This window comes from Acipenser ruthenus, chromosome 7, assembly GCF_902713425.1.
Source record: "Acipenser ruthenus chromosome 7, fAciRut3.2 maternal haplotype, whole genome shotgun sequence".
In the NCBI taxonomy this organism is placed as follows: domain Eukaryota; kingdom Metazoa; phylum Chordata; class Actinopteri; order Acipenseriformes; family Acipenseridae; genus Acipenser; species Acipenser ruthenus.
Genome location: NC_081195.1, coordinates 47,846,756 through 47,873,506, shown reverse-complemented (window position 1 = coordinate 47,873,506; position 26,751 = coordinate 47,846,756). Strand labels below are relative to the sequence as shown.

General features: G+C 35.8%; 1 protein-coding gene across 6 annotated transcripts in view; it reads left to right on the top strand.

Moving 5' to 3' along the window:
- Nucleotides 1-26,751, top strand: part of tafa5a (TAFA chemokine like family member 5a) — a 115,956-nt gene that overhangs the window by 43,713 nt on the left and 45,492 nt on the right. For 3 of the 6 annotated variants that reach the window (XR_009329174.1, XM_059027174.1, XM_059027173.1), the window contains exons 2-3: nt 9,777-9,926; nt 19,152-19,205. Coding sequence is in view for 2 of the 6 variants with exons in the window: in XM_059027174.1 (XP_058883157.1) it covers nt 9,777-9,926; nt 19,152-19,205 (204 nt within the window). In the remaining 4 variants the exon portion in view is untranslated. The remainder of the gene's footprint in view (nt 1-9,776; nt 9,927-19,151; nt 19,206-26,751) is intronic. The other 3 variants (XR_004546493.3, XR_004546494.3, XR_004546495.3) reach the window with 1 other exon arrangement.

The window sequence follows — 26,751 nt, the reverse complement described above, 5'->3', positions numbered from 1 at the left end:
ATAAAAACTGTGTCTTGTAAAAGATGTATTCATCACTTAAAATCAATAGAAAGGCTGTAACTACATAAATATTGTAAGACAAGTATTTTGTATTACAATTTTCAACAGCAGGATTCGATGCTGTGATCTTAAGGACCGTAAGCTAGTTTCTTTATTGCTGAGATTTTAGTGATTAACAGTCAGTCTGGAGGTACAGTCTTTATATCAACTTGTATATTTCATTTATAATTTATATAGAAATGTTTATATTATAAACAGATTAATCTGTTTTGAGTTTATTCAGAGAAGTCAGTTGTGAAATTACTAACAATGCACTTTGGACAATCCTGGAGAAGCACTGATGAAGCTCTCTGCCCTTTCCCTGGTCAGCTTTTTTTTTTCTTTGTTTTTTTAAACCAAGCTTTATTGGCTCTTTCTTTGGCACTGGCCTACCCCCTCCAGGCATTCCAAGCTTTTGACCGTGCATTTCCAAAACCAAGAAAACGATCATACATTTAGGGAATCAACATCAAAATTCTAGAAAAAGAACATCTCGTTGTGGGTGCCAAAAGTCCTTGTAAACATAGCTAAACATCCCAAAGCACTAGAAATAAAAAAGTGCTACTGTTACTGAAGTACAGGGGGAGGGGGGCTTCTCCTGGTGCACTCTGTCAGCTCAGATCAGCCCCACGCGCTGGTGAGTGTTGCTGTTCACTCTGTTTGCTAAATAAATGATACATCTGTAGTACACAATTTTAACAGTTGAGAGAATCACTAAGCTACTTATTTATACTGATTCAACTGCAAAAAAATCTTTAAGAATCACACATTTGGCAAATCTGCCATCATGCAGGATAAATGCAGTTATTTTTATGAATACGGTATCAAAAAACAATAACACAAACTACCTACCCTTACAGCAACTAAAATAATGAGAGAGTATAGCAACAATACATGGAACATAATACAACATACGTATTTTAACAGTTTAATCTACAGGAGTTCATTGTTATTAATCTTGGCCTTTTTTCCCACTCTGCTCAGCAGGTGACTCGGCAGGTAAAAGTTCCAGTCTTTGGCTGTGTGGCTGTTTTAAAAAAAAAAACTACTATGGATTTTTAGTGTCCTGTCTTCATTTATTTTTTTCTTTAGTATTAGTATGCACTTCTGATGATGATAAAAAATAACGGTTTGAAATACAGCAACTGAATGATGTCGACGTAGTTTACTTTCATTGGTTAATTTGCCTTGCTACGGTGCGTACTTAAATGTTATCTTCATATGAATTGGTTTGGCAAGGGGATGATAACCTTATCTGCTTCCCCCTCACAGATGTGTTGAAACTGTAGAATTTTTTTATGCATTAAGTTTGAAGTACCCCAGGGGCTGAAAACTGACATGACTGCAATAGTGTGGATACTATAAGTAAACAGTCAAATCTTGGAAAAAGGCTGGGATGACAAATACATACCGAAATCTTTTTTTATTTTATTTATTTACATTTAATAGATCATGTTTAATTAGAAAACTATTCAGTATCGTCAGCAAATCAGCTTCCAGCTATAGAGGGCATTAATAGACAATAGATCACATTGTAAATCAATCCGTACAAGTGCCAGCTTTTTCATTTTGACTTGCTGTTGGACAGCAAATACAATAACTGCAAAGACAAAATTGGTCTGAATGTATTTTATTATCTACAAAAATCAGCGAATCAATACTTTGCACCGTCGAAAGCAACCAATCCTGTACCTGCAACTGCCGAGCCAGCCAATCACAGCCGGTCAGAAATAACAACAAACGGAGACATTGACAGTTCAGTAATATTGTTCCGTTCAGATATTTGGCTCTGTCCAGATAAACAGCAGCACCAACAAGTAAAAAAGGTATTTGTTTAATTAAGCTATTTGTTTTTATCAAATTATTTGTGTGATCCTTAATGAACATTTTTGGGGCTATTTCTTTTAAACTTTTCTCAGCAGAAGGGTACCTGCCGAATTATTTTTTTTTTTTTTTTTTAAGAATATAATGAATTGTTTTTTAATAGCAATAGTGCCCTCTTGATTTAGGCTCTACCGTGTGGTAGTTGACCTTGACTTTAATTGGTGCCCTCACCTTCAGTGCAGGACACTTAACTCCAGACGTGGTCAACAATCACATAGTAGTGCCTTCATCGGTTATATGTTGTGTTTTATTTGTAGAATATCTGTGTATTGAAGAAGATGTTTGTTTGTTTGTTTGTTTTTCAAAAAATTGATATTGCTTTGTATTCGTCATGTTATATTTTAGGTCAGTTTCTGGTTCAAATCATAAATATAATTCATATATTTTTACATGCTTATCACACAGGCAGTATTCTCTTGTCTGCCTTTTGACATCTTTATTGTAAGAGGAAGTCTCCATTTTGAAATTTTTGTATAAAAAATGTTTCTGACATGACTGTTATGTTACCAAGCAACCACTGTTACTTCAGAAATCTTTAGAGAAATGACACTTAAAACGTCGAGTGCAGCCAAAGCCAGGGTTGTTGCAGCCAATCTATGCTGAGTCAGTCAGTATTTGACAGAATATGAATGCTCTATTTTTTTTCCCCTACCCCAGAACAAGTAAACCATGGTCACCAGTCAGAGAGTTTGGATAATTTACTGAATATAATTCACAAGAAGATATTTACCAATACATAATTACGTGTGTGCAAAAAAAAACAACAAAAAAAACAACACAAAAACCTTGATTTCCTTTTTAGGTGTGTGTGTTTTTTTTCCTCTCCTACTGCGTCCAACATCAAAATGACAATGTGTGTTACACTGTTCAAAATTACAACAGCTTAACATAAGGTAGAGTAGTTCAACTAGTTTTGGTTCCAATGTACATAGTTGTACAATACTTACTTTAACTTAAAACTCTAAAATACGAAGTCAAAGATTTGTTGTAAAAAGCTCCATTTTGATTTCAGTAATTTAGCTGCTACTAATCTTCATGGACTATGATGGGTAGTTATTGTATTTCCTACACTTGATTGTTGCTATGTTGTTGTTATTGAATAGTGTTTGTTTAAGGCTGCAGCAAATGCTTGTTACTGACCAGTTTGTTGGCAGACACCCTGGTAAACTGGAGTCTCTCAAAATTGGACTTATTTGTCTATCATTAAGAAATTACCCTTTGTAATAGCATACTGAAAATAAAACACTGTCACAAATTTAAAAAAAGAAAGAAAAAAAAACTTGAACTTGGATAAGGATTGTGGATTCTTTACAGTAAGTGATACCCACAATAAAAGCAACATTAAGAATTGGTGAATTTTTAAAAACCACTAGTATTCATTTTTTTTTTTTTTTTTTGGTAGTACCATGCGAACACCCAAAAATTACAGTTACACTTTTCTTTGGGAGTTAAGAAATCAACACTTTTGTGAAAAAAAACTACTATTAATGTCTGTTTTAACATTAATATTTGTAAGTATAGGAAGAGTGGGGGTTGGATGTACTTTTGAGAAATGCTATTTAATGACTTGTACAGTAAGCAATGGTGATGGAGCACAGGGTTTGGGTGTTAAGAGTTAGAAGCTCAGATCCAGTATTTGTGGAATTGAACTGATGGGTGAGTGAGAGGATGTCAGTGTGTTTATCATAAAGCTGTGCCAAAGTAAAGGATGGACAAATGAATGAGAGAGAGATTACAGCCAGTAGTTTGAGTCTGTATTCAATCGCTGCAGTCACTCTGTTTGCCTCCTGCATGCTGATGAAGTACCATGAATGGTCTCATGTACTTTCATTCCATTATATTTCAGGCAGTAGTGATTATTGCTTATGCTCAGCTAAGGTTTGAGATAAATTGCAGTACTTTGCTTAGCAACAGAAGAGACAGCCTTATCTCCCCATGGGCCCACAAGTCTATAATGTTTTACTTTCGTAAGGGTTTAACGAGGGAAACAGTGGTAGTTTAGACTCGGCATGCACAGTAGTGTCTTCTGATTTCATAGAGTTATACATGTACCTAATAGTTTTCATAGTTTTATCTTGCTTCTCAATAACACTAATGTAACACTTTGAGCTGTAATGATTGGGAGTTCATATCATTCCTTTTTTTATATAATCATCCTATAAAATCTGAAAGTACTTTTTTGTGACCTAGGCTCAATTTCTGTACATACAGTACACCCTCGCTATAACACCCTTCATTGTAATGATCCTTCGGCTATAATGAACCTGGCCCCTGGACCCCAAATAAAAAAACAAAAAAGATCACTGTCTGTACACACGGGATGACACCTCCGCAGTGAAGTCAACTCTTTTGTGTTATTAAAAAAAATGCACGCTATGTATCTATGCCTCCGAAACTAAAATAATTTTATGTTGCAACAAAGCTGGAAACTGTATTGATCGTTTGAGAAAAGGAGTAACGCAGGCATATCTCTGTCGTGAATATAGGTAGTCAAAAAACACTTTTTTGGCTTGTTAAGCAACCATGCGGCAAAGCAAAAATTTGATTTAAGATAAAAATAAAAAAAACTTGATCTGATTTTAACTTTTCATGTCGGGATGATTTGGAATAAAAGATCAGTTTGGGATTCTTACATGTTGGATTAAGATTTGGTGACCTTTGAAAAACGATTAGTGTCAGATTGATTTTGAATAAATGTTCAGCTTCAGTTCAGGATATGTGCTTTCTTGTACTGCATTTTAATTCTTTAGCGAACAGGATAAAGCAAAGGCAGAATACTGCATAAATGAGACTAACAGGTACGTGTAATTCTACTTGTATTCACAATCTCATCTCATTAACTTACTCCAACAGTTTATTCTTCATTTTGATTGTCCTTTCGCTATAACTAACCCCTCGATATAACAAACAAAAGGCTTGGACCCCAATAGGTTCATTATAGCGAGGGTGTATATCTGTCTGATGTTTGGAGATATGGAGTGACCTAGCAAGTAAATGGGAGAAATGTGTACTTCTGCGTACTACAGTACAGTTTATAGACAAAGTGCAGTGGATTTGTGAGACGAAAACCACATCATTGATTAAAAAAAAAAAACCCGTAGCCCACGGTAAAACGTTATAAAATATGTGAAATTTGTCTTTTCTATGACAAAAATTGCTAAAATTCAGGGCCAAAATAATTCAGTATGTGTTAAGCACCAACTGTCTCCATTTCACCAGTATAACGGCATGATAAAAAAAAAATATATATATATATATATATATACATACACACACACACACACACAGTGTATGTGATTTTATACAGCACTATACAGTATATGCCTACAATACATCTTGCATTGAGAAAACAGTTGGGTGGCTACTGCAGTCTGTCTGAGTTTAAAAAAAATATATACATATTTTAAAAAACTAAAAGCCTAGTCTTTAACTCATTTTATTTCCTGTGTGCATTTGTGCCTGCAAATCGATATTTATTGTTTTCAATGACCCGATTTAAAGTTTTTGTAACTTAAGCACTATTGGTTCATTTCAAAATACAGTTGTACCCAATTGTACCAGTACTTGCATCAGCTTGTACTTGCACTAACCTGTTCCATACCTTGCCGTATCCTACTACGACTCTTAATTATAACCACTTCCTGTATCTTGTATTTGACTTTACTCTTATAGGTATCCGTATACATGTTTTTTTGGTAATTGCTCTTCTTTTGAAATCATTCTCATCCATTCATTGTACTTACTATGTGCTCATACTGGACTTTACTCATATAAGCATGCTATTACATGTAATCATTTACTGTATTTTCTATTTTTTGCTCTTATTTGAATTTGATCTTTTTTGTACTTTACAACTGCTCGTATGTGAGATTCTGAAATGTGATACTTTACAATGTGATACTTTGTACTGTGATATTTTGTAACAATTGTAAGTCGTCCTGGATATGGGTGTCTGCTAAGACATTAATAAATTTAAAGTAGGCTTATTGGCCATGAAACACACTATAGTTTGAACGCTACATTTTCTTGTGCTGTGAACAGAGATGGTTTTGTGAATGCAACTTGTAAAGTTAGATTTAATAGTCAATGCTCTTTTATAAACTAAAACTAAAATAAAGCATATATTTTAGAAAAAGGGGCAGAGCAAAAAGCATAACACTGTAGGATACATGCAAACCATTCAAGTAAGTGTATGATGGGTTATGTTAAAATGTTCTTTTTCTTTGGTTGGAACCATTTCTAATCTAAAGTACTCAGAATGTGTGTGTGTATTTAATATAACAAAACTTTTTTTTTTTTTAATAAAAAATTAGCATTGGAATATTAATATCTTGATTTTATATTTTCATTTCATTGTTAGTTTCAATAACTTTTATATTTTCTATGTTTGTCATTGTTTCATTACTTTTTACTACAGTATATAATCAAATATATACAGTTTTATAGTATACAACCTCCAGTTGCAGAAATGTATATTACTTAGAAGTGGCAGAATCTACAGTATATTGAGTAAATAATGTCAGGTAGAACTGGATTCTAGTGGGTTTTGGCTTTTTAGAAATACACAAGAAAATTCCTATATATGGTAGGAAGATAATTGATACTTGAAGATGATGTCACCACAACATTAGAAACAAACTAATAAATTGCCTGCCTCATCTTAAGTTAACTAATGTGTCACAGTTCTTGAAATATAAAAAGTAGATACACCCTGTCAACCTAGGATATTAACATCAGTACACTATCATACACTTCTTAAAAGCACTGTCTTGATTCCAGCTTGCTGCAGCGGGAAACAGTAAAACCAAAACAAAACGTGCCAACATGATGAACAAGGGTGTTGGTATTTTTTTCATATGATGATATATCATCCTTCAAATCCTCAACACAGCCAGACAACACTATTATATAAAATAACAGTGGTTATAGCAAAGATTGCCTTATTTGTTTCCTCTTCTTCTTGACAGTGGCAATTATGGATAAGGGGGAAAGGAGGGTTTGCATAACTGCAGACGACTCCATCTTTCTGTCCTAGCCTGTACTGATCTTAATTTTGGCAATGTGTGTTTGCAAAGACTTATTCTGCAGGATTTGTGTGTATTTATTCTTTGGGAAATGCCAGTGAGAGTTGATTTATTATTTCACAGAATTATGACCTGAAACCGAAAAGAAATAAATCGTTTTTCCAGGAATTTGGTACTGTGATGTCATCAGTGGAAGAGAGGCACATCAAGGACTACAGAGCTGTAACCTAAGTAGTCTGCATTGTTTGGAATTGATGATGATATTGTAATGTGTTGAAATATGATCTCTAATGGCTATATTATAAAATGTTACTATGTGTCTGATGAGAAACATGTCATAAGGGTGTATTTGTTATTAATGATGGTTTATTAGGCAGCCTTCATCACCACTTCTTCAGCTGTTTGTCTCAAACCATTTCAGATGCTGAGTTCATATTTTAAGTGTTACGGAAACGCAAAATCTAATGCCACCCTTCACTTATGGCTGCCATATTGTGGTCAAATGCCTCATGGGTTTCCAGATAATAAACACTGAGATACTGGCTTCATACTCAGTACATAGTTTTGTTATATGATTCTAAGCCTCATATTTTATTTGAGGTAGTGAATTCTTATTTGCAGGGATATATGAGCACAGCATGCTAAATGTGTTGGTAACTAGCGGCTGCCATAATCAGGTCAAGAAACATTTTAGGTTTATGCATGATAACAGCATCATGAGACAGCACATTTGGAGGTATTGTCTTTGTATTTTCTACGATTCTCTGTCAAGTATACTATTAGATATGTTTACAAATCATCCAATCAGAGATGCTGTTCCCTTGTATTATGCTGCTGGGTTTGCTTTGTATTAGTTTACATCAACATCTTAGATGAAGATTAATCCTCTTAAATGCCTAATGTCTAAATAGTATAATCAATAAAATTTACAGAAAAAGGGGTGACGTTAGGCAGTGTATTACAATAAATCTCAGTAATACTAGTTGTTTAAATTATTTTGATCACAGTGCTACTACGTGTTTGTTAGAATCAAACTATAACCTGAATTAACAGTGAATAAATACATATGTTTTTATTAAAAGTTTGCCACACAAGTACATGTTATATATTGCCATATCATGTAATTTTATAACTGAAATGTAATTAGCTACATTTGGTCAATATTTAATGTAGTCTCGAACTGCTTACATCATAAGCCAAGTCAGCTAGGTATCTGGCACTTGAGTTACAGCCCTGTTCAGCTGAGTTATTATTTTTTTTTTTTTAATTTAGTCGTCGCCAATTTTTTACCCCGGTTTTCTCCCCAATTTTGTATGCCCAATTATTATCTGTATTCTTGGCTCACCGCTCGCAAACCCCCCCGCCGACTCGGGAAACGGCGGCTGGAACACGCGTCCTCAAACGTGCTCCTGCCAAGCCGTCATTTTTCGCAGTTCAGCTGAGTTTTAAGTGTAGAAACGCATAGGTGCCACCATTACTAAGCTTCGTTCAGTCAGAGATACCAAAATAATATTAAAGTACTGTATTTTAATTGTTTCTTTAAATTGGCAGTACTTGATCTGATAGATAATGGCATTATTAGAAGGGGTGTTTGAATACGGGCTATTGGTGATTGGCGTCAATGGGATTATCTCTCTTTGTGCCTGTCGCAGCGCCGAGCGGCGTTGTCCCGCAGACTATCGCAAAACTTAGAGAATCAGGGTTCAAGTCACTTCCTATGGCAGTGTTGTGTGCAGAGCAGTAGTAATTCAGTCACAATCAGTAATTCAGTACAAACGTGCTAAAAACTAACACAGTTCGAGGTTATAGTAGATTGCAATATTTAAAAACAACAAAAGCACAAACGTGCTACAGCTTCTACATATGGACTCAAGGTCCACGACCCCCTTACGTCCAGCGACTATCTTCCTTTTATTTACCCACTTGACCTCTGACCTCTTCCCAAGTGAATAAACATTTACCAGACATTTAATAATATATTTCCCCATTAGTATTTCATACATTTTATTCACAAATTACATTTTAAAAACACACGTTAAAAATCAAAGCAGGCAAATAAATGGGTGTGTTCATTCTCTCCAGACAGCTAAACCGTCACAGTGCTATATTATTTTTGCACTGTAATGGAGTTAAGTTGATTATATGGGGAATTCCACTACACAAAATCACTGGTATGTAATAGGGTCCAATTTGAACAGGGCTCAGTGTAACACATTTATTAAAGCTGGCCTATTGAGTAAATTAAGCAGTGTGGAGTAGTGGTTAGGGCTCTGGACTCTTGACCGGAGGGTTGTGGGTTCAATCCCTGGTAGGGGACACTGCTGCTGTACCCTTGAGCAAGGTACTTTACCTAAAATTGCTCCAGTAAAAACCCAACTGTATAAATGGGTAATTGTATGTAAAAATAATGTGATATCTTGTAACAATTGTAAGTCACCCTGAATAAGGGCGTCTGCTAAGAAATAAATAATAATAATAATAATTAAACATGATTGCCATCCTTTACACTCTTATAACATAACTACTGTCATATAACTATTACCTTACACATTTTCTAGCCAATTTATTTTTTAAATGTGTTTTTTTTACAGTGCCCCTTTTGGAGAAAAATTATATATATATATATATATATATATATATATATATATATATATATATATATATATATATATATATATATATATATATATATATATATATATGTCATTTCATTTCTATGATATCCATCAGCCTCGTTTCCCATTTGTCACATAACATGTGCTGTGACATTGGGCCATTGCCTGTAGCACACTCACTGACACTGATACCTGTTGCTGTTTCTTTTTCCAGGTCAGCTGGCTGCTGGTACTTGTGAAATTGTCACTCTGGACAGAGATAGCAGTCAGCCTCGGAGGACTATAGCTCGGCAAACAGCACGATGTGCATGTAAAAAAGGGCAAATCGCTGGCACAACGAGAGCACAACCAGCCTGTGTTGATGGTAAGAGTTAAACCAAACTTTCAGGATAAATGCATTACTGTATTGATATGATGTATACATTCATAGGCAGCTCAATATTCTGCCAGGCCTAATGAGCTTCTTGTTTCAGTTTTGACCAGAAAGTTTGCTCGGATGTAGATGTAAAAGATAGTACAAAAAAAATAAGTTAGAATAACCAAGTCAGTTGTCCCCTTGTTACAAATCACTTTGCAACTTGTATTCTCTTTCAGAAGGATTTAAACATTTCTTTGTAAAATCATAAAAAAAAGAAAAAACATAACAATGCAATCTCTCTGTATTGAAATGTCTGGGAAATAATAACTTTTACTGCCAGGAAAAATCAATTTTTAATTTCATGCCCAAAAGTTATTTCTAGTGTTGTCCTTTAAAAATGAACTGTTTTGTTGCCACATCATTTTAACCTCCAAACTGATGACAGACCATTTAGCTGAAGGTGCCCTTCACATAACACTGTGGCACAGGTAAAGTTGCTGATGGCATTTTACTCAGATATGAAGACCTCTCTAATACTTGAGGGCAGCTATTCCAACAACATGGGTTCACTCCAAAACCCACACTAAATGTATGAATGTGGGAAATAATTTAAACTTCATATTGTTATATATGCATTCTTACATCATGTATCAAAGTAAGGCTGCCTTGTTTTCATATGTAGCTGTGAGAGCAAGTGTGTGCTTATGACTAAAGACTGCAGGAATCAAAATCTACCTGCTCACCTCAATAGGAGTTACCTATAAGTAACAATATCATTTATTTGAATCAATTTAGTTAAAAATATGTGCCAGTTATTCATTATCTAGTCTTGGTATTTATTTATACAGCTGTAGTAGGCAGAAGACAAATCACAGGTATCACAGATAGATGTGATGCTCTCTCTTTTAAAGAAAATGGTGGCAGTTCATTAATCACTGTTTTCTCTCCTTAAATTCACAAATACTTTCATATTTTATTTAGTCTTTGTAATTTCTTATTTTTTCCCTGCACATGTAAATCAAATTATAGAAAGCAAAGTAGATATTTCAGAACCCTGGAGCGAAAGTCATAATGAGAAGGCAATGTTATGATGTTACACCAAAATACAGAGTCCCCAGGCAAATTGTGCTGGCAATATATTGCACACCATAGCTGTATGTGCTGATTCCTGCCTTGTGGCTTGAGTGAAAGCATTGGAAATTGCTTTCACGAGAGGCGTTTTTAAAAACAAACAAACAAAAACACAAAGTAATTTTAGAACGTAAAATAGTAGACCTACTTATAGAAATTGTGTATTCAGGCAACAGGGATTCTAAATACATATTCACATTACCATGTACTGCACATATCAGCTTATTCTTAAATACAGTAAAACATACAGATTTATGCTCCCAAGCGACAGTATGTGACTGTGTATAAACACGTTGGAGTAGACTGTGAATAAGGTTATTTTAACTCCTAATGAACAATAAAACATTCAAATCAAACTATGTGTAACACTGTGGATGTGGAGGAAATTTGATTTTGGGATTCCTCCAGAAACGACTGGTATGTTTTGTGACAAAATCTTTGTGGTGTTTGTGCATTATGTTTCATTAGATTTGCTACAACAGAACTGCAGAAGGAAATCTTCTACTCATTATTTTCTCATTACAATTCTGAGTTTAATCTTTTTCAAAATAGCTCGTTTCAAGTTGTGTCAAGTGGTTGTTGATTTTTTTTACAAAAATAAAGTCCTTCACAGCATGTTGTGGGTATCGTGCTAATACACATCTGACCCAATACTACTTCAATAAATATATTTTTTAACTTGATGGTAACTGTGTGCTTTGCACAGGTTAGTCAGGATATGCATTGATCTCAATGTATAGATATATTCAGCCCCTGCTTAAAATGCTGTTTTAAGGTTATTGAAAATATAAAAACAGATTTTCATTGCTGAGTGAAAAAATTGTGAAACCTTGGGAAGGAATATGCCTTTGGTTATTTCTGGATAAGAGTCTGTGTCATTTTGTACCCCCAGGGGCCCAATTCAATTACTTTTTTGCTGGGGAAATTGCATTTGATTAATGGAGGGAGTGTGTTGCAATGTTATTTAATTCAGTTAACACCTACTGTAGCTGTTCACTTTTATCCAGATCCTGAAATGTGCCCTCATCCTCCTGCTTTCCATTATCATTTCCCCCCTAAGGTTTTCTTTTTCTACTACATATCTGAAAACAGTTTGTTGCTCTGCAGATCTATTTGCATTTATTTCTTGCATATCTCTTTATTGGTAGATATCATGAACACAGAAAGTACAAGTGATTGTTAAGGTTCAAAAGGATTAACTTTAATTAAAATAATGCAACTATAATTGCTGTAGTTTCTTGGTTTTGTGTTTCCCTTTCAAGTACGAAATGTATCCATTACATAATGGGTTAACTTTGTTTATATGAAAATTCTGAGACCAAAGCTGTCACGCAGTGACTGACAGCATCATCATGCCAGTCTCTGCCCCTCCTGGAAGGCACTAGACTCCTGATTCGAGCAAGCTGTAGAGAGATTCATTGTTTTAAACAGTTAAGTTTTTGTTTAAAAAACATTTTTTTAATATAATTCAATTGTATGTGTGGCTTCCACCACTGCATGCAGTACAATACAAACATCCCGCCAGAGGACCGGCATACACTTTGTTTGTCCTGCCTGGGGATTGAGCATGCATCTCAAGCTGTGAAGGATCACGAGTTCTGCTCTGCCCTCACGAGACGCTTGGTTGAGAGGTGGCAGGCACGCCTGTTAAAGGGGCCCTCAGACTCTCTCACCCCGGCTCAAAGGTCTCACTCTCCCTCTGTGGAGCAAAGAGGCTCTCAACACCCTGCACATGCCTCTGCTTCGCGCAGGCGGTGCACCAAGGGTAGGAGCTTCTACGCGAGCCCAGTACAGGTATAAGTGGGCTGTGTTCCAGACCTGGTGTCTGACATGACACTTCAACCCCACTACATGTCTGTGATCAGGCTGGCTGGTGGTGACATCAGACCTGGAAGAACACAGAGTACTGAGGGTGAAATGTGAATGAAATGCGCGGATGTACCGGTTTACTGTTGAACAAAACAAAAACACTTAACAAAACAAACGGTGCGGTGGCCAAAATAAATAGACAGACGAAACCAAACAAGTACCGTGCTGGAGCTTCCAACATGAATAGCAATTGTTATTCTTTTATATTTTAATTCTTTTTTCCTCTGTCGCGCTCCCGTTTTCCAATCTCAAACACACAACCCAAGTGAGTGAAACGTCCACCTATATATATATATATATATATATATATATATATATATATATATATATATATATTATTGTGACATATTTTGACCTTTTCAGCCGGAGTCTGTGTTGTTCTTTCAAATAGGTGTCTGTCACTTTAATTACACACGCTACAATGGAAGTGCTCTTTAAACGCTGTGGCGTATGTTTATTAGCAAACTGATATTTCAAACAAACAAAAACACAAAACAAAACCTAGCCCTTCTTCAGGCGCTAACTAAACTGGTTAACAGTAGTGCTATCTAATGCAGGGCAGGGTAAGCCTGTTCCCCTGTTTAAACTAATTCCACAAATCACCTAAGCCAAATCACCGTCCAGAACTTCGTTGTCAAAAACCCGTACCTTTGTTTCATTACCAGAAAATCTTTCTTTGTCCAACACACTTTTCCACTGTTCAGTCTTTCCCCTCTCACCACTTCAACCCTCCTCTTTGAACACACAAACTGAAACCTTTTTAACCCCGACTTGATCATTCCCATCTGATCAGCATTTGCCCATTAATTATACAATTAAGCAATTGTTACATTTGTTATCAAACAAAGTGTGTGGCTATCCCCAGGGTCCTAAAGACTCCAAATTACTGTTTGGTACATACACATCATCACAATATATATATATATATATATATATATATATATATATATATATATATATATATATATATTATACAGTTGTGCTGGGATTCAATTACTAAATAAATATTCACTTGAATCCCAGCATGTGAACCAATTTGTGCACTCTCCGTGCTCACATACTAATATACATTTTATATGGATGTGAAGTGATTGTGTAATCCCTGTGCCTAAATACATATTACAACACTCGTGCTACATAGGCCAATTTATATTTCGTGCACCACTATATCCACATAAAACAGACAACATGAAACACACCACATAAAACATAAAACACAAAATACGCACAGGGGCGGGGCACCCTGCCACAGTGTCCCATGCCGGTCATTCTGCAGTTCTTGCAAGACCTCTTTGATGAGGGGAAATCACCCTCAACTTGAAGGTGTACTTGGCAGCCATTTTTGCTTGCCATGTTAAAATCAACTCGGTCTCCCCAGGAGCTCACTTCCTGGCGGGGCAATTTTTGAAAGTGGCTCGGAGGCTGCGCCCTCCCCTTAAGCACAAGGTTCCTCAGTGGTGGTTTAACATAGTGCTTTAGGCACTCATGAAGCCTCCCTTTGAGCCGAAGCATCTGTCTTTTAAGACCGCTTTTTTTGCTTGTCATTACCTCTGCCAAGTGCATGAGCGAGATGCAAGCCTTTTCTGTGGCGAAAGCTTGTCTGTTTGTCATGGAGCCTAGGACCAAGGTCATGCTCCACACGAACCCAGCTTTCTTGCCTAAATGTATTTTCTACCTTCCATGTCAACCAATCGGTGGCGCTGAAGGCTTTCCACCCCCCTCCTCTCCATTTGGATAGGTGGTGTAAGCTCCATGCGCTTTGCCCTGTTAGGGCATTAGCGTATTATGTTGACAGAACAAAAAGTTGGGGGCAATCTGAACAGCTGTTCATCTGCTATGGAGCTAAGGCCCATGGTAAAGCCCTGTCTAAGCATATGTTGTCTGGTTGGATTGCAGACAGAGTCAAGATTGCTTATAAACAAGCCAACTGAAGGTCACTGGTCACTCCACAAGAAGTATGTCTACCCGTTGGGCGTTGTTCCAGGGTGCATCTGTCACTGACATTTGCAATGCTGCAGTATGGGCCACGCCCCATACTTTCACAAGATTTTACAGACTAAACGTGCTGGATCCTCAAAACCCTGGCTTTGGGACCAGAGTGCTAACGGCGGCTTCTATGTCGATACCGGAAGCACCTGCAGAGAATTGATTCCTGCGATGTAAAAAAAATAAAATAATAATCTATATTGTGGTGCCTTACCGTCTGACCCTCTCAGATTTAATTTGTTCTGCCAGTAAAGCACTTTGTGATGGCTTGGGTATAATTACCCATTATGTAATGGATACATTTCGTACTTGAAAGGGAACGTTAGGTTATTATCATAACCCTGGTTCCCTGAAATAGAAATGTATCCATGAGTCTGGTTTGATAGAGTATGTCTGAATTTGAAATGTATTTTGGAAACGATGATACTTCCTGTAATAAATGGGCAGCTATTTTTTCATGCACTTTGAGACTGAGAATTATTGTTTGGTTGGTATGTGACAAATTACAAGCCTCATATTTAAAAAACAATCGATTTAATTAACCAAGTCAATCTTAGACACCTTTAGATGTAGAAATATGAATGATATTTTGTAACAATTGTAAGTCACCCTGGATAAGGGCATCTGCTAAGAAATAAATAATAATGAAACAATAAAAACAATACATGTTCTGGATCCAGCAGTTTATGTGAAAGGACATGTACTGATATACATACTGTAGAGTTAAGCTTGAGCAACCACAGCTTAATAGTTTTTGCTCAACAACCTGGAAATCAATTTGGTGTCCCCGTTTACCATTAAGCACAGTACCCTAATGTTATTAGAGGTAGACGTAATGGCTTCTGCTTTAATAAATGGAAAGATCTGCACAGTGGCATGTGATAATATGGCAATACATCATGAAGTTTAATGGTGTGTGTGTGTGTTGAGATATTGTGGGGGTGGCTGCTGATTTTCCGATAATATTGATTATTACTGCAATTCTATTACTTGGAAATTGGGCCAATGTTTTGTTGCAATTCATCAAGAACTTATCAACCATTAGCAATCAAAATGGACCAAAGTACTTTATAAAACAAAATGGCAGTTTAATCTAGAAGAAGACAGTTTAAATTGACTAAACATCAGTGTCCACCATAATAAATGTTGTATTCAACTTTTGGTTTTTTTCAGCCTATTGTAAATGAGATCAAATGGATATCAAACTTCACAGCAACAGAGAATTGAAAAAGATTTGTATTAACTGAGTGTCTTGCAGGCCAGTTTATTTGATTTAAAAAGTTTAACCCTTTAACAAGTCACGCATTGGCTGAGCCCTAAGAGGAGAGCGACAACCATCACTAGGCACAGTATTATTCAAACCAGCTCTGTGTTTTAATACTTTCAAATGGCTTTTCAAGTGTCCAGATACAAACATAATGTTTGTCTGTACAGTACATGGTGAAAAAATCCACCATTCAAAATCCTGAATTCTCTTCTTTATATTCTGTGTCACAATCTTTGTGTTTTCTTAGTTTTCATGTTTAACTTATTTGCAGCACTCAAGTAATAAATATGAAATGATTTACATACAGGGATTGACTGGATGAATGGTCCTTCAATGGTATGAGAGAGCAAAACTAGCATAACAATCCCACTATCCTTACATCAGGTAAAATTTCAACTGAAGTCAAGAAACATGTACTACACAAAACACTGTGCAATCTGACTGTTCTGTTTTATGTCTGGAAAATATGTTTTGTTGCTACCCTTGGCATAAGTCAATTTTCTCAACAATAAATCAAATGGATATCAACTTGACTGTCTTTCCTTGTACTGTATACTTGATGTGTCCTACACTTGTACATATAGGGCAGACATGCTAACAGAATACACTGTAGTACCTTATTAATAATAATAATAATAATAATAATAAATAATAACATTATGAAATACATGTCAACTGGCATTGTGTTTCTTTTTTGTTGTTCAACCAGTGTATGTAATTAATGCTTCAACAGATGACATCAAACCTGACTACCAAATAGAAAAGTTGTTTAATTATATATTGTAATTGTTACAATTATGTTTGTGAGAGAGTGTGCTTTTATGTAATACCTAAAATGCAAATAACTAAACTACATGTTAGTTGTCATGAAATGTTTTCAATATTTTTTTTTTTTTAACTGTAATTTGTAATGTTTATTATTACAGCAGTCATTTTTTTTATCTGTATCAAAGTAAAAAATAAATGTTTGGGAAACCAGACATTAGCTGTCTCGGGGTCTTTTAAAGGTGAAACAGTGATTCAACAGAATCAGATACAGACAGGCTCTTATGCCGCTGAGCTTCTGTTTTACTTTCAGCATCAGTTCTGTTATCAACAGTTCTGGGTGAACTTCTGTTCGCGTTCTAACAGCCCACTACACATGTTATTCCTAAAGCCTACACCAGACTTGTAGGACACGGCCGCAAAAGACTCGGACTCGACCTTGTGTGACTCGGACTCAGACTCGCACATTTGGGCTCCATGACTCGTCGTTAATATCTCCAAGTCCTTTTTTTAATTTCTATTACACAAATAATATTACAGTTACTAGGAAAACTGTTCACAATAAAAACCCACCCAACAAAACATTATCCAGTCACTGGTTAGCTTTGCAGCCAAACATAGTAAGAACAAGAAAATGGAAGTGAGTTAGGTTGCAGCTTAAACACCCCCCCACACAAATCCAACTGGTAAACACACCTCAGTCAGGACTGGCTATGATTGGCTTAAAGTTGTAGAATGGAGCGTAGCTGGTTAGCGAACACGGTGATCAGACGATCAGCGCGCATGTGCCAAGACAACAAAGGCTATAAATATGAGCTGCACGACTTCGGCTCTTCTCAGTCTAGCATAGTGTGTTACTTTACAGAAAGACAGAAAATGTTTAAGCTGTTTAAATATTAAAATACAATTCACGTAGTTATCTTTGTCCAACCTCATCTACCTTTTTAATGTTATTTGTCTTATTTGTTCAACTTTGTTATTTTGCGCCATCTGTCCGTTTTTCTCCCGAGGCTGCAGCCCTTCAGCAGTGCTTTAACTTAAGCTCAGTAACTCATACTCGAATGATAGGGACTCTGACTCTGACTCGACACTCGACACTCGGACACTCGGTTTGAGATCTCAGCTACAAGTCTGGCCTACACACCTAACCGTGCTTTATGTTTTTACCAATTAAATGATTACTTGATGAGTTCTCAGATTTTCAGCCACACAACAAAATATACAATATTTACATCAGTAATGCGACAGGGGATGCCTCCTTATTACAAGGTGATTTGCAGCCTTTATATAAAGGGAACAAAGTATAGTATGGTAACATTAATAAGTAGTGTTAACTGCATTTGTCATAAACAAAAATTTAAATAAATAGTCAAGGCAAATTAATCTACTGTAACTGTGAAAGCTTTAATTTAATTATTTGCTATATGAACATAGTCAATTTTAATCATACCTTGCTGGGAATCCTTGGCAGCAATAGTGATATAGAGATATAACATGTCACATTTGAATAGTATGTGTATCTCAAGGTCTGTCTATCCAGTTGTGCTGAAACTAATTTTGTTTTTACAGATCTGGTCAAGCATGTATGTCATGTTGTTCAGTTAGGTATTCCTGACACCAAGATGCTTTCTTGAAGAATAAATAAATAAAAATAACCTTCAGTATATGTGTTTTAAGTTCAAATGACCATTGTGTGAAGAAACAAGTGCAGAGGAATATGTGCCAAAGAAATTAATCATGTTGGTTTATATATCAGAACAAAAATAAACCTGTTTGAATTTGGAAGTGGTCTGTCATAAATCCGTCTCTCCAGATCGCTTTGATGGAGGAAGTGACATACTAGTTTTGAACTGAGTTTTAATTACGTCGTATTACCTAGACATGAATATCTAGGGAATACGATTAATGCTGTAGAATATCAGCAATTATTTTATTTTATAGTATTGTAACTTTAATTGTAATGAGGATTTGCACAGTAAGACAAGTAATTTTGACTGAAACTGAATATAGAGATGTAATTTATAGATCATGGTGTTGATAAATTAAATATTCTTTTTAAGGAGCTGTTTATTTTAATCAGGGACATCACTAAACTCAACAAGCAAATGAAAACACCAATTTGCAAGTAGTTTCACCTTACAACTTATTGTATGGATATTTAGCCATCTAAATGTATGGGTTAGATAGTAAAACCACTGTCTCATTTTTTATAGAAGCTGCTGTAGTTGTCATGAAAACCATTGTTATTTCAAGGAGTCAAGATGAAGGTAGATAACGTTTTATATTCCCCTGATGAAACTGCTGCAATCAATATGTCTTTGAAACCTAAATAATTGCATGTTGAATCAAAAATGAAATCCACAACTACTTTCTTTTGTGTTAGAAAGAATACATGTTGACATTTTTGGCTACTTGTGTCACTTGTGTTTGAATGACTTATAAAACATAATCAACTGTGATCTAAAGTGCTTGTTTTGATCATGCTGAGTTTGAAATGTTTGGCCTTTTATGAAATAACTAATTAAAACAATACAGTTTAACATATGCATCAGAACACTGTTCGTTTTAACTAGATATATTTCTCTGGTAGGGGCATTCCACTTAAATGTATTGTAAATTGAACTACATTCTAGCTTGATCTAATAAAAATTGGATGCTGCACCTGTACTGCTTTTAATATAATTGCATATTCTCCACAAATATCAGCTGTTGAATTTATTAAAACCGTTGTCAAGGATAGCGTAGCTTTCAACTTTGTGAAATGTGAATTGTCTCTCTTGTTAATGGAAAAGAACAGCAATCAAATATTGTGCCAAACTCACTAAGCACTTTTAGTAGAATGCAAAACAAATAAAAATAAACAATGAAGTAAGCTCTTGTATTAACGCACTTGGTATTTATTTCAGGTTTCATAACCTTTTAATATTGAAGGCATAAAACTGAAACAAACCTTGCACTGGAGCAAATACTTAGAGAACGACCCTGGTGATTGAACATTACTCTACTTCAGTGTTTTCCAGCCTTTTTCAATGTAGGGACCACCTTGGTGTTTTGGATTTTTCCCACAGACTACTCGCCACGCATTTTTTCACAACAGCATTTTGAAACTAATTTGGTATGTGTATGTATAAGTACATGTAGAAAGTAAAGTATTTACATAGCGCACCTAACTTAATGAGATTCCTGGGCTTGAATCTCCGTTACCAGTCACAGAATGTTGTCATTTACGCATTGAAAGTTGCTGATGGCAAAGTTCCTGTTTCTTTTGTTTTAAAGTAATTTTTTCACATTCTGAGTTTTGTAGATAAATGGCGTCTCAGTTTTGCAGGTTTAAGAGTTTTGTTTGATAAAACCGCCTGACAAATAATGCACTGGGGCTTGGGTCGTCCTCGGATCCAGTAAATGTAAATACATGCTGATCCCTGCAACCATTGCCTTGTGTAGCAAATTAATCTATTAATTTCTAACCAAACTTATTGCACTCAGTGAGTCACCAACTTCGCTTGATGTACATATAAAAAACACACCGGAAGACGAGGTGGGTGGGAAGCAATTTGAAAAATGTTAAAATTACTGGATAGTGTACAGGATGTTACATATTACTTCTGGTGGGCTGTGCTGTGTAAATTAAACAGGATTTGTGGTGCACAGTCGATTAGGATTTATATCATTTTGGTTAAATATGACCATGTCAGAACAGACTGTACACATTATTTCCTATCGTTTAGAGAATTTCCATTTGGCATATAGTCTTGTGAGATATTAAACCTGGCTGAATAAGTAAGGGATAACACACGACAGGACCTGGGTTGTGTTGCATTAACATACATATGCCAAAACGGATAAAATAACTTTAAAACATGGCTAAAAACGTAGTGACTGTGTGTGTGTGTGTGTGTGTGTGTGTGTGTGTGTGTGTGTGTATATATATATATATATATATATATATATATATATATATATATATATACACACACACACAAAGAAAAAACAATATGGACTGGAAAACTGCATCTAAGACTGAAATAAACACAGTTTTAAGAAGTTTCTTTGCTGAAGTGAGAACATCAGCTGGCACACAGTATTCAGTTAACAGCTACACAAGCTTCCGAGCTGGCCTATTGTTTTTTTTTTTTTTTAATTCTCAAACAGTGCGACAATTTATAATTTATAATTTCAGTTACCCACTATAAAACAGCTAAAGTCTTAATTTCTGTCATGAATACTTATAGGCGACAACAAAAAGACACAGCATCACCCTTCTGTATCCCAAACTGACTTAAACAAACTTAAGTCATCGCCTGCTGTCTCTCCTCGTACAGCACTTGGCTTATAGTCCCCCGTGAAAAGCTCGGAAAATTTTTCCAAATTCTGAGGCAAAGGTCCATGATTTCTGCAACAGAAGTTCTTGAATTCTGCGGTAGCTTTTTAAAAGTTAAAACCAACCTGGTTCTTTGTTAATTTCTTTTTTTTTTTTTTATAGGGCTGTTTTCAAAGTTTATTACAGTACATGCTAAAACGAATAGCAAATGAATACACAAAAACATTTATTGAAACTTTAATAACTTAATTCCAAAAACTAAATTGTGAGGCCACTGTCAGCAGGTAGAAAAGTAAAATAAATTATCAAATAAATACTGGTGTTTTCCAGTTTTAAACCTTTACTGCTATGAGGAAAAAAAATATTTTAAAGTGAGCAACTGCAACTAGAAACTATAAAATTGACCTGAAATAAAAAATAAATAAATAAATAAATAAATAAATGTTCTCCATTTTCTCAGGACTGTGTGTCAGGTACTTAAAGTCCTGCTTTCCCATTGAAGTCGAGAAAACAGGGCTCTGATAGTTTCTTCAGAAACGACATGCATGGTCTGCAAAACAGTTAACTCCCTTCCTCATACAAGAGTCTCGGATATTCCCCAGCATGACCAGCGGCTGTTTTATTTCCAAAGTGTCTTTTGCCTCCAGGCACATATTTGCTCTTAACAAGTGGATCCATGTTAGCTGAGGATTTTAATAGGCACAGCACGTCAGTGTCTAAAACGAGTGGTTTGCTTTTCCTAAGAGCGGGTTGAGCAAGATAAACAAAGCAGAGGTATTCAAAAATCTCACTGCGCCACTTTGTGGAATGCTTAAAAAACTTGAATTTGTTCTTATGAATGCTAGTTAGGCTTGTTGCCGTGGAAAATCAATAATTCTGCAACCCAGAGTGCATTCCGCGAAATCACACCGCGATCTTCACGGGGGACTAGGCTTAGTACGTAAAGTGTAGGTGGACATACAGCTAAACATGGCCAGAAGTGGCAGAGAGGGAATCAGAGAACTCAAACGGAGTTCATTCACAATCAAGCAAGATGAAGATGGGATAGAATATGTGACGTTACAGTATAACAAAGCCACAAAAAATCACAAGCGCCACACAGAGGCAAACAAGGAACAGCCCCGAGGTTTCATGTACGCCTTACAGGGAAACCCAGTGTACCCAGTGTCATCATTTAAAAATACTTTTCAAAACTGCCCCCAGGTGCGCCTGCTTTTTATCTACACCCCAGGCGTCACCCACAAGAATATCTCGACATCCAGGATATGTGGTACACATTGGAGCCCATGGGTATTAACTATCTTTCGAAGATGATGGTCTCTTAGTAAGGAAGCCAATCTATCGCGTACTTACACTAATCATTGTGTACGCGCCACTGCAGTTCAGCTGCTATCCAATGCTTCTCTGGAGGCTAGAGAAATAATGACAGTCACTGGACACAAAAATTAAGGTAGTTTAAGAAGCTATTGGGCACCAGCTGAGAAAGACAGGAAGTCCTGGAGTTACATCCTCTCTGGAGTACCGTCGTCAACTCGTGAACAAAAGGCTGAAACAAACTCCCCTACTCACCAAACAGTGCCACCTACTACACAATCTGTCCAACTGTGTAACCAGTCATTTGATTTAGAAAACTGTAAATTCCCTGGTACAGTCAACTTTATTAATTACTCAAAATGTATATAGTTTGAGAATATTCTGATAATTTTATTTAATTTATTATTAAAAATAATTTGTTTATCTATTAAATTCATTGGAACTATTACATTTATTGGAACTATTTTTCTTAGCGTAGTAATATATTTAGGAAAAAATAAACCTTTATTCATTTTTAAATAAAAATGTGTCTATATCTTTATTTCTAAAAATGAGTAACACATTTTATAAGCGCAATAAGACACTCCAGGGTGTTGGTTGTGCTATAATAACTGCACTTCCAGGGGCTAGAGGCACTCACCCTACGCTCTCGTGCCTTGCTATGCCCCTGGGCGCGAGGTTATTCTAGCACAACCAACACCCTGTCATGTCTTACTGCTTACTTTATGCACGGTTTAAAACCCCTCAGCAGCCAATCAGCGTGCAGCATCCAAACATTCTGTTTTATAAACCCATATAATAACATGGAGCTGAAATCCATCATTAACAAGTCAAGCAACAAATATAGCCTATTTTTGTTTCACATTAACTTCTGTTACTATATGCAACTAACTTCTCCAAAAAATGTGTACTATATATCCCTGGCAACACTGTAGCACATATTTGATATTGCTGAAAATGAAAAGTACGTTTTAATGGTTTTTTTTTGTTTGTTTGTTTTAATTTAGTCATTCCAACCAAGTTAGGAATATTCAATGCAATGCGCTACTTTTATGTGGAGCGAAAAGCCTGGGACAGCCAAATTACCTTTTTTTTTTTTTTTTAGCACAGATTAAAAAGATGTGCATTTACGTGAAAGCTAGATGTGTGTGTGTGTGTGTGTGTGTATATATGTATGTATATATATATATATATATATATATATATATATATATATATATATATATATATATATATATATATATATATATATATATATTTGTTTTTTTAAATGCTGCCTAAGAAAAGAAATCTTTAATTCTGACAAGACAAATGTGCCTTTACAATGTGTAACAGTTATTTAGTTAGTATTTGTTTCACATAAGTAAGGCCCTATGAAAATCGCGGAAATTCTTTAAAATTCACGGCAGTCACAGGTAAAGTATTGAATTTCGTGTAATGTGCACTGAAATATGTTATACATTACGTGTACAGATTATTATTATTTTTTTTTTTAAACCGCAAATATACAGATAAATGCACTGACATCAAAATTAACATCAAAGTTACTCAAGCACTTTACAATAGCTTGTGAAACAGTGTTGTAATTAACAGCCTGTAGGTAAAGTGTATCTGCAAGGACAGCTTTCAGTTCTAGTACGTCAGGTACATGTTCACCATTAGGTCTTGCAAAAGAAATACAATCTGTAACCCATACTGATCTTGTGCATCAGTCGACTCGTCAGTGTGACCACTGAGTCACAAGCAACCAGACTGTTTTACCAATTCCATAATCTCCTGCTTGTGATACTCTGCAACTTACGGTAAGTATTCACGTCTCAGCTGGGCTGAAGGAATTGCTCTACAAGGATGAAGGAATTGCTCTACCATTTGCTACACTGCCTATTTGCGCAAACAAACGCCTCTGTCAGGTCAAAATTTAATAAGTGGGCTTTTGGAATATGGAAGTCACCATTTTTTATTCTTTGCAGTAAAGCAGTCGCAGTACTGCTCTGGATTTCTGCCTCTCTTTCAGGGAATACTTGAATCTAAATCAAATGCCTGTCAACAGACGAGTTTCAGTAAAGATCTACAGTAACGTTGCAGGACATACAGAAGAGCTTCCCTCTGTCGCTGTGTAAAACTTCTGCTGGATACTGCTTTACGTGATCTGCTGCAGACACGTTTTTAGCCTTTTTAGAGACATCCATGTTCTTGTTTACAGCGTGTAGTATTTTAATTTCCCGCTTAGATTGCATAGGACATGACATAATCACTGCACAGCACTGTGTGCATGGCGAATATTACACACAGGCACATAACAAAGCTGTACAGTTTTGTTAATGTGTTTTTTTGTATGAAATACAAATAATTATGAAATTATTTTTATTTAAGAATATTGTAAAAATCTAAAGCTAATTTCACGATTTCCGCGCAGCCCGTGAAATTGCGATTTTCACAGGGCCTTACACATAAGAAAGCTGTTTCAGTTAATGACGTCTTTGAAGGCGATGCTTGGCATAAAAGGGAGCTGTAATGTATACATTTTTAAACATGGTTAACCCTTTAAGGACCAAGCGTTTTTTGATGGTTTTCTCCCCCAGGACCAAGTTTTTTTGGCAGTAGTTCTCTCTTCCTATAAAAATTCACTACAAATCATTTTTTTTACAGTAGCATCTTGGAATTGGTGTCTTTTTCAGAACACTGGCGAACATTTATAAAGTACTTCAGAATCCATATAAACTGTGTTCTCTTTTTTTTTCAACACAATATTTTGTTTTTAAACGTGTTATTCTATGACCACAGTACTTCCTGAAAGTTTTGTTGAAAAACATAGATGTTTGGGCAAATTACTAGACATTGTTTCACCTGAGTGATTGCAGTGACATAATACATGTTTATTCTCAGGGTCTTTATAAGCAATAATGGACACACCTCTCGATTTATTTTCTCAAAATAAATATTTATAAATAAAATATAGTTAATTCATTCCATTATTAGCAGTAGTAAGGAAAAGAAAAGTACCTGACAAATGTAGTTAATGGAATAGTATCTGCTTATATCCACTCGTTTCTTAATATTTATAAATGTAAAAACATATAGATTAAAACACGAGACAGAATAAATGTTCTAATATAAGTCAAATACATCAGATTTACAGTGTTTTCCCATTGTTTTTTTTCTTATCTGTAAACAAGCAGGCAGTGAAATTCAAATCCTCCCCTATCCAATGATATGTGTTAACAAGCTGTACTGCAAATTATGGTGGCCCAGCAAGCCGACAAAGCAAAATACGTTTTTTTATTGTGTTTACCCGCTCACGGGCCCAGAATGACACTTCAGTATGATGGTGTTTACACGATCACAAGCTGTTTGTGGTGTTGCATAGAACTGCGTAACCGAATTTTGGGAGCTGTTTGCGGACCACCTGGAGTTTACTCAGACAAGCTGTCTGCGGACCACAGGTTGGGAACCACTGCTCTACTTTATATAACTTTGCAGCATCTTCTGTCTATTACTTGTCATGAATGACTGCTCTAACTTTACTCTAGACTCCCTTCTGTAAGAAGATAATATGTTGTTATTTGTTTATTTAGCAGACGCCTTTATCCAAGGCGACTTACAGAGACTAGGGTGTGTGAACTATGCATCAGCTAGAGAGTCACTTACAATTACGTCTCACCCGAAAGACGGAGCACAAGGAGGTTAAGTGACTTGCTCAGGGTCACACAATGAGTCAGTGGCTGAGGTAGGATTTGAACCGGGAACCTCCTGGTTACAAGCCCTTTTCTTTAACCACTGGACCACACAGCCTCCTAATGTTAATTGTATAGTCTCGAGTCCCGACCCGAGTAGACAGGGAGAGAAATAAGCAGTCTGCACCCTGCCAGCACTGAGAAATGCCAAACTGAAATGAACTGTGTCTAAAATAACTTAATCATTTTTGGTCTTTTTTTTTTTTTGTTATTATTTCTTACCAATCAATACTTATTTGGTGGGTCAATCAATAGATTTTTATTTAAGGTCATCTTTGTTTTCCAGAATTCCTGAATTGAGTTAATTAGCTCTAGACGTGTTTGATTAATTTGATACATCAGGATTTGCATCCTGGATAGATGTTTTAGAGTTAGTTTGGTTAAAACGTTTTGCTATTTTAATGAATACATTCATAAAAACGAAAATGGGCAGACCAGACTACA